The sequence below is a fragment of the Phaenicophaeus curvirostris genome, chromosome 6 (assembly GCF_032191515.1).
Source record: "Phaenicophaeus curvirostris isolate KB17595 chromosome 6, BPBGC_Pcur_1.0, whole genome shotgun sequence".
Taxonomy (NCBI): domain Eukaryota; kingdom Metazoa; phylum Chordata; class Aves; order Cuculiformes; family Cuculidae; genus Phaenicophaeus; species Phaenicophaeus curvirostris.
The window spans coordinates 60,626,448-60,639,785 of NC_091397.1; the positions used below are offsets into that span (position 1 = coordinate 60,626,448).

Genomic DNA, 13,338 nt, shown 5'->3' on the forward strand with positions numbered 1-13,338 from the left:
TGTGATCCTATAGTTGCATAAATATGAGAAAACAGTTGAAGGTTTGTGTATATGTGCTCACCCTCCCTCATGATACTCCTTTGTTCTGCTGTCTAAACGCACTTTGATTCATTGTGCTAATTACATGGGTGATGTGTTCCCTGATGATATTTCTGGATGATATGAGTCACATGCAACTTATTTTTCAGAGACTTTCTTTATACATTCAGAAAAATTCTGGGTAGAATCCATTGTGTTTAATAACTCTTTATAGAGTGGGTTTTTTTTTCCCCTCACACTAAAAACTTGACTTTCCCCCCATGTATAGCTCCAGCTACGAAGCCATTACATTTACCCTTTGTTTTTCAAAGGAATGTATGTTATATATGTTTTAATTTAACTTTGCATGCCAATAAAGCTTTTGCCACAGATTTTCTGATGTCCTTAAAACTTTTTTAAGCTCTTAAATTCTTAGTCTTATTTTTCATAAACTATGAAGCTGGCATTATTTTTATTACATAAAACATTCTCAAGCCCCTCTGTGTAGCATGTAAATGCAGTATTCTGATCAGTTCAACAAAGCAAAGGCTAAAGAAGTTTCCATGCTTCCTGAAGTGAATACAGCATGATGTAGCAGAGCTGAGTAAAATGTGTTTCCAGAAGTGCATTAGCTGAGGGTACAAGCTCTGCATAAGGATGCTATGCATTTGTTAAGATGATGGCTTTCTATGTATCCCTTATCAACCTATAATCTCCTGATTGTTGCCTGTTTTTCAACAGCTGAGGAACAGTAATCCACACTTGCTTATCTCTCTTAATCACAGCCTCATGGTGCTAGAGCTCCCCGAGCCTTTAATTCCCTCTTAGAGGTATAACAGAGTGGAAAGTAAACAAAGACGAATTTGCAACCTTCAACATAGCTAATTTGCTCTGATGTCAGAATATCTAAACAGGCAAAGACTTGGGAATTATTTGATCATGGTTGATTTTAATCTAATGCATGTGAAAAGGCTGAGTCTGAGAAGGTTGTGCAAAATGACAGGCGTCCCAAGAGAGGATGACTGAAGGTTTCTTCTTTCAACAACAATAGCTCTATCATTTTCCATCTCTGGGTCCTGTGTTCCTACTGTGTGTTTTTGTAGCTGTTTGCATTTTTAATGCAACTTTTTGAATATCATAGCAGGTTTTTTTTTAAATTCCTCATATTCTTCCCAGTTTGTAGGTGTTCAAAACCTGATCTTTGGGCTTGTTTTTGCATCTGTTCACTCAGTGCCGGGTGGGAGAGATAAAGATCTTTATTTAAAAAGCTTTGTCTCTCTCCACGTTTTTGTATCATCATGACAGCCTAATGTATCCTGAATATTTTCATATGTAAAAGTCAGTGTATGTTTTAAAAATGATTAATAACTTGATCTTCAAATTATTTTAAATTACACAGTTGACATTTATACATGTATCTATGTGTACATACTTGCTGGATAGGGAGGGACGTTGTCTTGCATTATATATTATATGCAGCCTTCATCCACCACAGAGGTGATGTGCTTACACGTGCATACACGTTATTATATACATATATTCATTTACTCCCACTTAGGTTTTGTTGTCTACAAAATAGTTAATGCACCATACATATTGTTATCAGTACAAATGTCTGATGCTGCCTTAATTAATATATATTGTTCTGGTTATATTTGTTCTGGTTTTATGACCTGTGTTTCCAAAGTGTATCTGATGATGATTTATTCTTCTCTTCTTAGTATGTGTCTTTTGGGATATTCCAAGGAGAAACATGTCTGGGAAGCCAGTCTTTTTGCAGTCGCTCTCTGCGTCGGATTACAGCACCAGGCTATTTGTGTTTCTCCTCATCCCTGTTTCTCTCTTGTCTCTCACTCTCTCCAGCTGGTGTAAATGACTGCTGCTGCCTCCCAGAGCAAGATAACCTGCTCAGTCAGCTGGAGCCCCCCGTGGACAGCTGTCTCGCTTTTAGCTGATGGAAAACTGCTACTAACCGCTGAATGGAAGAGCTGGAGCAGCAACCACACTAGCAGCAGCAGGAGCGAGTGAGGACTCTATTGTTCCCTGCTGTTAAACAGTTTTTCATTTTCAACTGCCATGCACAATAGCGGGAGAGAGGTTTCCCGTCCCCTTCTCCTGGTGAAGACATTCTGAAGAGGGGAATATTATTTGAAGAAGGCTTCACAGTCACGCTGCAAGTTTTGGAGGCAGCAGAAGGCTGCTGGAGGCATGGGGTTGTGCAAGGGGAGCGCTGCTTTCTGCCGTGGTCCAGGGGTTTCCACTGTGCCAGCCCGGTGCGTGGGAGTTCTTGTCCTTCTGCTGCTGGGAATCTGGGACGCTTGTGCACAAAGTGAATTTCAAACTTCATCGGTCTATTTGTGGAAGACTGGTAAGTAAGGATGCTTTGTTAATACAACAGCACCGTATTTATTCTTTGTTGTAAGTAATAACCCTTTTTGCATATTTTGTGGATGTGGATACAGAAAGCTAAATCTATATAACTAATGTTTATGTGCAGGATTATAGGAAAAAAAAAATTAGGTCATCTTCCAGTATTCCACCAGCCAAGCAAATATGGCAATTAACCTCCCCCCAACCCCCAGATTTGTGACTCTGTAGTACTGTTACTGGGGTCTCTTATACATTTTCTGTGTCTTCTGAGGTTTTTCGTTTTGTAAATAGCAAAGGTCAGGACATTAATTCCTGCCCACAATGGGAAGGACCGTTTGTTACAATTGGAGTCAGCAATGTTAACAGTATTCTAAAAATGTTTTGCGCAACAGAAGATGTAATTCAGCATGTCTAATCTTTGTGCTCTGTGCTGACATGTAATATATTCAGCGTGGTAATTGATGGGGAGTTTGGTTTGTTAAATTTAGGTTTGTTGCACAGTATATAGGACACGTGAAAGCTAATGATGGATTAGTTGAAATAATCCAAGCGATGCCAGATCTCATAACCAAAGAGCCAAAGGCAAATAAGATATGTGGATTCAGCACCACACTGGATAGATAATTTTCTCTACTTTGATACTAATGAGTTACGTGTCTGTTTTAAAGATTGCATAGTCATAACAGTGTTCTAATCTTAACTTCGCATTAAAAATCAGCGGGGAATTGTCCTGTGCCTATTAATAGATTACATTAATTCAGAACATTAGCAGTGATGAATGCGTGCATTTTTGTTGTTTAAAACAGCTTTAATTCCTATGTAGGTAAAGTCAAAGTGTCCTTTAGGAAATTTTAAAAATTTCAAGCCAGTAAATATTTCATGTTGGCTTCAGCAGTTGGCTTTCTTCCCTGTACGTTGCCAGGGATAAACCAATCAAAAAATAATACTTTTGTTTAAAAATTGCTTTTCCACTGAAGAATAATATAGTAGTGAGAGAGAGTGCAAATTAATCCTTTGTTTGAAAAACAACTTTGAGAACACAGTCTCTTCCCTGGATGGAGGGCCTCAGCCTTCTGCCACAGAAGCAGATCAATTTACAATTACAGTGATATCCTGAATTTTTTAAAAGGCTCCATCTATCCAGCAGCTCAGGGAAGAGATTAAAAGGAAATTCATTTAAACAAGAAGACAAGCTTTCCAGTAATGCTAGAAAGAGAAATCTGAAGAAGGGAAAATCCTTTGTAACTTTCACTTCCAACTGAAAGATGGGTTACACAATGACAGTGACCCATTTTTTTTCTTTTGAACCACTGACAAATTCAAAACACTATTTTCATTTCCATTACAGATTTGTAAATGTTCAACATACATAAAAGAGATAAATTACATGCACACATTTATGCAAAAGCCAAGTAAAAATATAGCGTTTTCATAAAGCATTTTACTTTTACCCTAACTTGCTAAGTATCGGTAGAATAACGTCTAGCTTTTTATTATGTCTCCTTTTAAGTTTTAACAGATTGTATTTAAAAATGTTAAAATAGTAACATAGGTTGAGAATAATAACTCTAGTTAACTAGTGCTTACAAACATGCACTGTCAATTTGCTGTAGACTTAAATCCACTTACTTTGCATGTAGTACGTGTGCTTTGAAGTCATGTCAGTTAAACCAGTAATAAGGAAACTGGGCTGGCTTTTGTTTTCTCCCTTACTGGCAAAGACTACTTGTAAGGAACTTCTGTTTAGAATAGCTGTGATCTAATTGTGTTGCCTGATGAACAGTTAGGGTCTTCCCTTCACCTTTTCTTTGGTAACATTTCTTCTCTGTTTTGCCTGCAACAAGGAATAGGATAAGCATGGTGACTGTACAGTTTTTAATATAACAACGTTAGTGACTTGGTGGTAATATGATGAAGAACAAGTCTCTTCGCAGATAATGAATGAAGAGATTCAGTGAATTAAGGTAGTGCATCTGTGTTTAGCTTCTAATTAAATTTTCACAATACCTTTTTTAGAGGTTTATCGAGTTTTGTGGTTTTCCCTCCTTTTTTTATAGGAGGTTCTAAGACATGAACTAGGAGAATTGCTGGTCAATGATCTGAAGGGGTATGTAATATGGGATATATAAAGTTCAGCTAAAGTATCAGAGAGAATAATAAAACTGAAAAGCAGCGAGCTCATCCAACCCAGATGGTATTTTGCTTTTCCTTCTGTAAAGGAAACATAGGTCTGGGGAATATGTGGCCTAGACTGTCTAGGAAATAACCATAATTGTATTCCTTTTGGGACCTGTTATGTCCATTTTTTGGGAAACATGCTATTTTTGTATTTAATTTAGTCTGGCATCAGCTTTTATAAAGGCTTTTCATAACTTGCACGTGTCTGGTTTTTATTTTGAAAGGTTTTTCTAAAGATTTTTGAAATAATGTCTTGATGTATGCTGGTCTACACCTTCTATTCTGGCTTACTGCATTTTGTTTTCTTAAGGATGCCCATGACAATAATGTGTAGGAGTTACGAGGTTTGAGTTGGGGCATTCTTTCTCTTATAAAGTAACAATTGTGGTACCTTGTGCAGTTTTCTTATGCTTTTTTCTTTTATTGGGGACTGATATGTTGTTTTCTGGGGGCTTTTTTGTTGTTTTTCGGGGTGGGGGTGAGTGCTGCTTCTCATTCAAATTTCAACCATTTGTTTCTGACCTATGAAAAGCTCTCAGGAGCCATGACTTTTTCTGTCTATTAGCATCCTCCTGTCTATGACCATAAAAATCTGAAGTGTTTGTAATTCTCAGGTTAATCATTTTGGGGTTTGATTATCTTTGATTCAATGTGAGCAACGTTGTGGACAACCTGCCTTGGGCAGGGAAGTTGGACTAAATGATCTCCAGGAGTCCCTTTTAATCTTCACCATCCTGTGGCATGTATGCCATCACTAATTCATTTCTACTTCTCTAACTGAAACTGCTTTGAAGTTTTGGCTTTTGTAACTTCTTTTGATCTCCTGTAAGAATAGGTATTTGCTTTTGCATATTTATGCTACGGGTATGGCGTGTTTAATGGGCCTTCAGTGTTTTGAGTGACACGTAGATGGATATAGTTACTAGTTGTTAAACTTGGTTTCTTACCAAACATTCGTTCCATATCATTCAGACCTGATGTGTTCATTTTTTTCAGACACAAATACACAGCTGGTTCATTTTGTGTGGTCACTGTTAGAGCTACCTGGTTTCTTACACTAAAGCAATGTTTCCATCTGTGCAGAATACCTGGCTTTTCACAGCAGGGTTGAGGAAATGGTAGATTCCCAGAGCTGAGGTGCTGTGTCTATCTGCTTGGTGATCAGAGGTAGAGAACAGAAGTTGTAATGTTAAGAAGTGGTGATTCTGGTGATGTGAGGTGGACACATGCTGCCAGACATTGGACTTATGGAGTTGGAAGAATTTTTGAACAATGTGTTTTATTCATCAGTAATTACCCTTCTCTGAGTCTACTGACTTAATTTACATTGACAAGTTGCTTGGTTCAGGTTCTACACTGCTAAGTTGAACTTCTGTGAGTTTCTATAATGTTTTAAATTCTATTCTACCTTAACTAGATAGCCTAATTTAGGAAGCTCTAAGCAGTTGCTTCTATATATCTGCATATGCACAAAATTAATCTGTGCCATAATTCAGTGAAAACGAGGTGCTCAGGGACATGGTTTAGTGGTTGATAGGAATGGTTGGACACGATGATCCAAGAGGTCTTTCCCAACCTGGTGATTCTATGATTCTGTGAAATGGGGCTTGTCTGTCTATGATTTGAAAAAGGAAATATTCATTTTACTTAAGCATGTTCATCACTCTTGCTCTTTGCCCTGATTTATAAAACATCCTTTCAGATCTTTTATTCAAAAGATATTGTGCAAGGCAAATACTAAGTTTTTCATGAATGTAAAAGGGTTTTGAGCAACCTGGGAACAAAATATTTGACAAAGATGTAGAAAATGGTTGCTTTAAGAAAATTGTAAGCATTTTTAGTAGTCTTCCCTTAAGTAACAAAAAATGGAGTAAGTACTTAAGTGATTGGAGTGAAATGCGCTACTGAAATTCTTTCTTTTATGCAGTTACTTTTCCTATCTGAAATGGGAAAATATCAAAAAACGTGGCTGACATGATAAGCCTGTAGTTAAGATGAGTTGTGTACTCTGGGCTAAAGGTTGACTTCACTTGTAGGATAGCGTTTTGAAGCTGTCAAAGAAGTAGAAAGTGGTAGTTGATCATGTTGTACTGGTAGCTGAGAATGTCTGGATTTTTCTTTTTTTTAGCAAGTGCCCCGGAGTGCTTATGCTATCTGGATCAGCTGCATCCTTAAGCTTATAGGGATACTGGAATAAGAGAATACCTCAAAAGCCACGGTTGTTTTGTTCTGTAGGCTAGTTGCTCCAGTTTGGATCAATTAAATTTATTAATATCTTACAAACCAGTGTTTTAACTTCACTGTTCCTAACTCTACTTGATGCTGATGTCCTCTTTTATTGTGTTGATCCAATTGGTTGTTCATATGTCAGAAAATTTTATCTCTTAACAGAACAACTCTAGATTTAATACAGTAATTCACCTAAAGGCTAGTATTCTCAAAGACAAGTAGGAAACTATATTTTGAGGTAATATTTGCCACAGTATAAATTAAATTGCACATTAAACAGCATACTGTAGCCAAGAAAGTAATTTCTGGAGTTCCGTACACTACATATATTTATTCTGTTTACTGGAGGTCATTTCCTTATTATATATGTGTTTTTATCTTTTCTTGTAGTTCTCTATGATCTGTTTTCCGTCCACTAACAAGACCTCCCCATGCGGTGGGGCTGGGAGACACTTTTCTGGATGTATGTCCAGTCCAAAAATCTCTGTTTCTATTTCTTAGACTAGTGAAGCTGAGAAGCTGTGGTGGGTTCCTTAGGTGTGTTTAAATTCAGACTGATAGAAGTTGAAGATCCATTTGTTTGGTGTGGAGCCTCAGCGGAGGCAAGGGGCTGGCAGAGCATACAGTTGGAGACAGCAGTACCATTGACTTGAGATTTTATTGATCGATTTCTTCTTTTTATGTCTATTTCTGTCTAGGGAAGCAGTGGAATTATATGAAGTTATTAAAACAATGGAAGAATTAGGCAAGGGAAACATATTTAGAACCCCCAAACATCACATTATTTGATAAAAAGTTTCCTAAATGATCACAAGTAAAATAACTGTGTAGTATTGTATATTACATCTCAGTCAAATAAAAGTTAATGTATGCAGTTTTGCTACCTCTTGTATGAATTAATCTCTCCTAAAGTCCCGTTATTTACCACTTTCATATGAATGCTGTACAGTGTTAAACATATCAGCATCTGAGATTTCACACAAAATCCAACGGACTTTTTGTAGCAATCAGTATGTTTTCAGCATTAATTAGCACTGTGCATTTTGGTGCAGCTGACATTTCTGGAAGTTGTCAGTAGACCACAGTAGCTATTTTTTTGAAATTAATTTTCTGCATTTTGTGAGCATTGCCAAGAGTGTTGTGATATATTGATGTCTGTGGAACAGAGAAGGAAAAGGTGATGTATTTGCATGGGTTCAGGGAAGGAGTGACGTTAGATGAAGCCTTCATTGACTGGGCCAAGTGGAGGTGTCTTGTGTGATCGCTAATGAACGGTGTTGCTGAAAATATAGCAAGCTTTCAAGTGTCCAAATACTGGTAAGAGTTTTCCATAGGTTCTTTTTGAGAGGTATAGTGACTGGTTTATGTAGACTGTTTATATTGCATAAAGTGAGTATGAGGATCTTAATTGGAAATGGTCTCTAATGTAATGAGACATACTTAAACATTTTAAAGACTGACGACATTCGCTAATCCTATGAGAAATTTCTTAATGAGATACATTATTACTTTCCCCCTCCTGTATTATGCAAAATGAAATGTTTGTATTAGTGAACAATAATATAACTCTCCCAATGTGTGCTGGGGAATAGCTATTTTACCACTAAGCCATTAGAGAACTGAAGACTGAAACAGAGAGAGATTGTTTTGTAATGACTTGTGTTTGTACAGTGCCTAGCACAATTCAATCCTCTTCAATTGCTGCTGTTCTTGTGTATCACAGCTTTATACAAAACGCATTAATTAAGACTTGTTAAAGATGTTGTTTACAAAGATACAAACACAAATTATTAACGTTCTAAAAGAACATGCAAACAATTTCAAATATCAAAAGTAGTTCAAATACCTGATATCAAGATGCTGTACTAGAGGATAATAGAGGAGGAAATTGTTTTCATAGGAAAACAATGTTATGGAGACTCTTAGAAGCAGGATAGTCTGTCTAACAGTTCGAAAATGTATTCTTGGGAGAAAACGTCTTCAGTAGTAAGAAGAATGTTTTTCAATGTTTTAAAATATTTAAATGTTTTTTAACGTTACTTGGCATTTCCACACTCGCAGATTTGGCAGTAATCCTTTCTTGCAAACTAGCAGAACGCTTGTTTTGAATTTCGTATGAATGTGCCTGATGATCATGAAACATTATTTGCATTATGTAAAGTTTTGCTTGTTTTGCTGTTTTCTACTGACTGGTTGAATCTTGTGTACGTTGTGATGCATTTTGTATTGTTTTTTTTCTGCTTTACTTGATTTGCTTGTGATTTTTGGTCAAAATAATGCTGGAATAAGGGGAAGAGGTGGAGGAAGAGGGTACAAGCCATTACAGTAGCAGTAAGACTGCTATATCTTGCAGCAGAGAATATCATAGAATGGCTTGGATTGGAAGGGACCTTAAAGATCATCTAGTTCCAACCTCCCTGCCATGGGCAGGAACACCTCCCACTAGCTCAGGCTGCCCAAGGCCCCATCCAAGCTGACCTTGAACCCCTCCAGGGATGGGGCAGCCACAGCTTCCCTGGGCAACCTGGGCCAGTGACTCACCGCCCTCATCGTGAAGAACTTCCTTCATATGTCTAGTCTAAATATTCTGCTCTCCAATTTACAGCCATTACATCAAACCTTATTTAAAAAAAAAAAAATGTTATAAGTAAAGCAAATCAGCTCTGCAACGGTGACATTGGGACTCTATTTCCTCTTCTTAAGGGTGATATTTATGAGTATAGCTTTCTGTATGCAAAACCAAAACAGAAGTAACTGAGATTTGTGATTTTTTTTTAAACTTATCATACGGTACCCAAGAAATCCATTCTTTAGCACATTTGTAGTACTTGCCAGGTGCAAGAAAAAATGGGTGTAGTGGAAGAGGTTAGGACATTTGAGAAACAGGAAGAAAGAAGTTAACATGAGTGGAGATTAGAAACATGAGAAGCATGGGGAAAGCAACCAACAGAAATTTTCTGTTGAATACAAATATTTAAAATAGATTTTGAGATTGAAAAACCCAGGGGGCTGAGAGAAGATGGTGCTTGCTGTATGAACAGATACAGAAATTAATTTCACTACCATGAGTTTTCTAATGAATCTGTCTGGAAGCTATTTTCAATACGTTTCCAATAGTATATATATTTGTGCATGCTGCGTGTGTGATACATATGTGAGGGTCTGAAAAATGTTACTGAACAATGCTGTATTGCTTCAATTGGAGTACGTTAAAAAACATCTAATGGTAGGTTACCTAGGTTTTCAGTGTCTGACTAAAATAGTGCCACAGCTTGAATTTGTGGTCACATCTAAAAACAGAGTCTATATTTTTAGGTACCACTAACTTATTTTAAGAAATTCAAGCTTTGCTGCTACTGCTTAGCTTGCTATTTTAAGATGTATACTTTGAAGGCTGGCATTGAAACTGCTTTTCTTTGTAACCCTAGTTGAAATTCACAGTCAGCATTCCTTTTTAGATGGCAACATTAGAAAGACCAACTCATACCTGTAAGACATGCTTGGTGCTATGCAGAAGATAATGAGAGGATGAGGATAGAGAGTGATCAAGTGACTGAGCATGCAAGGAAGATTTGTAGTCTTTAACTCGATGTGGATGAATGACTTGTAGCTCTCCGTATTTCAACTTGATATATGAATGTCAACACCTTGGCTATAGTTTAGGTACCTGAACCGTAAAGCTAGGAAATTCAGATTATTTTCTATATTGTACTTCCATGTCTTTATAGGGAGCTGCAGAAGTCGTTTATGGGCTGTACTGCGCAAAAACAAATTCTCTGAAACTCTGCAAAGTGCATGAAAAAAATATGACAGAGTTGTGTAGGCAATTTACATAATTACTAGTGAGAAATATTTCATTCTCCCCTCTGTGTTTAATATGCTTTAAAATATTTGTGGAATAAACTAAGATGATGAATATATGTACTGATTATAATTGAGTCTTGATTCTTATGTTATAGTACACATTTAAGCCATTTTATCAGAGGTACTACCAATTAGATGTTATTGAAGTAGCTCTAGATCTATGATTTTTGTTATAAGACAACTTGGCTTTTGAGATAGTGTAATTTTTGTCTTTTTCTTATCAAAACTATACGAGAAGTTCATTTAATAGCTCTGAGGATGTTATGTAGTAAATGCTTCCCCTTGAAAACACTGAATTTGCTGGGTTATAGTGCTTCATAGACTCTCCTGACCAGTGTAATGCTTAGTTTCTTTATTAACACATATGCAATAGGCTTTAAGGATCAGGGTCCAAACCAAAAGCTAAAATTGGGTAGCATAATTTTAATTTTGGTTGCAGAAATAGGTTTTCTAAAATAGGTATGTTTTTTTCTGAAGCCTCACACATAAAGGGACAATTTATAAAAAAGTAACCATTCAGTGAATTAAAAATTACTGACATGCAAACTGAAAAATGACAAGATCTATTGCTTGCATAATGCCTTAATCACGCTTATTTAAGAAAAAGAATATAGGTGTGTCCATATTGATGAGAAATCTTTCATATTATTACACTATAGAAACAGATGAAACAATGAAACTGTGTTTCTGAAAGTAAATTATGTATTGTTTCTGTTCATATATAGGTGCTAGTTTGTGTGTAAGGCATTTAAAGAAGGATGATAGTAGATAATTTGCTTCTGAAGTAGTTTATGTACCTCTTACCAAGGTTGTATATACATCTTCTGAACTAGTAACCTTACTGTTTTAGTAAATTAAAGGCAATATGCAATACTGCCCATACCTTTCTAAATATATAATAGAAAAATCTGTTGTTGTTACACTAGAAATGGACTATAGTCTATATATAATCCCCTGAGAACAACGAGTAGCACTCCTGCAGGCAGTCATTTGTTATCAGAGTATGGATTTAAGGAGAACTTGAGATGAAGAAAAGGTGCAACTTTAATTAAAGATAAAATATTAAAAGAAAGAGCAAAAAATGAGCTTTCGGGCTTGTGATGCCTATATTATTTGCTAATGCAACTCAGCATTGTGTTTTCTTTCAAATCTAGGATAGACATTCATCACCTTTTATGTAGATGTTACCAGAGAGAGTTATTTGCAAAGACAAAATATGTTAAGAAGTCATAAAACAAAGATACTCTGCTTTCTGTATAATAAATCAGATAATATATTGCTTTTAATATTTTTTTTTCTATTGAAATTGTTTATAAAGAAAAGAATTATCATTGGCTCAGGTTTACTAAGTCTCCAGAATGTTAATGAAGTAGTTGAACCTAGATAGGGAAAGTGGTTTAATAAATAGCACATTTGGGGAAAAAAAAACAACATAAAAAATGGAGTGTACAAGGTCAAAGGTTACATGGCAATTAAAGAAGATTTACTTTTGTGCTGTCTAACTTTACCTGTGTCTGGTGCTAGCAGGAGAGTTCATCTAATTTTCTGCAGTTGATTGTAAACAAAGCATCCATTTGAAGTAGTAGTGCTGCTTTTGGTTTTGAATTTTTAAAGTAAAGATTAAGAAGGCTCCCTGAAGATAGAAACTCATTAAGAAAGCCAAAGGCTTTTTTGAGAATGCGTTCTGTTCATGGTGGCTTTTTGTTCCCCACTTTGTATGTCTCAGAGCACACTGCAGCTTCTAATGAAAAAATAATGCAGTTCATTAATCTGGAAAAACTTCTGAAAGTAGCTACATTCTCGCAGTATTCTGGGAATTAGTTTGAACATAATTGGTTGGATGTCAATATTAAAAAGCACTCTAATGAAAAAGGAAATGCTCAAACTATGAGTTTGCTGCTTCCGATGAAAAATTTAATAAGTCTGAATAATTACCCTTTTTCTCTTCTTTCTTCCCAATCTGCCATGTCTTTCCCAAACTCTGCTTTACGTTTATTATAAATATTTTAAGCAGCAGGATTTCTACGACTGTAATAGAAAGACTACACTATCGTCTCTGGTTGCACTATTTTATAGCTAGTTTGCCTTTTTCTGTAATCACTTTTCCCTTCATGACTAGATTACTTGAGAAGAGTATTTGTCAGTTGTCATGCCCCTCAGCCATCAGTTAGCTGAACTGTGCTTAGTGAACTCTAAGCTTTCTTGATAAATCAGCCTATTAGTGTCACACTGAGCAGCACAGTATCTGCCATTTACATACAGTTATACTAGTTGGTTTAATGTGACTTTTGTCTTTTAACTTCAGGTTGAGAATTATTTTTTTTCCCAAGATGTGATCACTGCCCAAGTGTGTATACTTTCTGGCTACTGAATTGACTCTTGGTCACTTATTAAATGAAGTTATGAAGCACATGGAAGCTGAGATTTTTCTTGGGGAACTCATTTCAAGGAAAAGAATCCCAAACCTGAACAACTTACACCCCTCACCCTAAACAGAAAAGCCACAAAGACACATTATTGGAGTTTCATCTAAGAAACTAAGTTGCTACAGAATTATACAGTATCAATGTGATATGATGTGCACTTAATGCAGGTGTGTTTCTCAAATGTTTTCAGTTCTAATTACAGTATGGACAGGTGAGAAATGAAGGATTCAGAATAGTTATTTAAAGCACAATT

General features: G+C 36.2%; 1 protein-coding gene across 1 annotated transcript in view; it reads left to right on the forward strand.

Annotated features, from left to right (window-relative positions):
* Positions 1 to 2,151: 2,151 nt before the first annotated feature.
* THSD7A (thrombospondin type 1 domain containing 7A) overlaps positions 2,152 to 13,338 on the forward strand; it is a 181,662-nt gene continuing 170,475 nt past the window's right edge. The window contains exon 1 of the mRNA XM_069860390.1: positions 2,152 to 2,386. Coding sequence (XP_069716491.1) covers positions 2,227 to 2,386 — 160 coding nt within the window. The 5' untranslated portion in view covers positions 2,152 to 2,226. The remainder of the gene's footprint in view (positions 2,387 to 13,338) is intronic.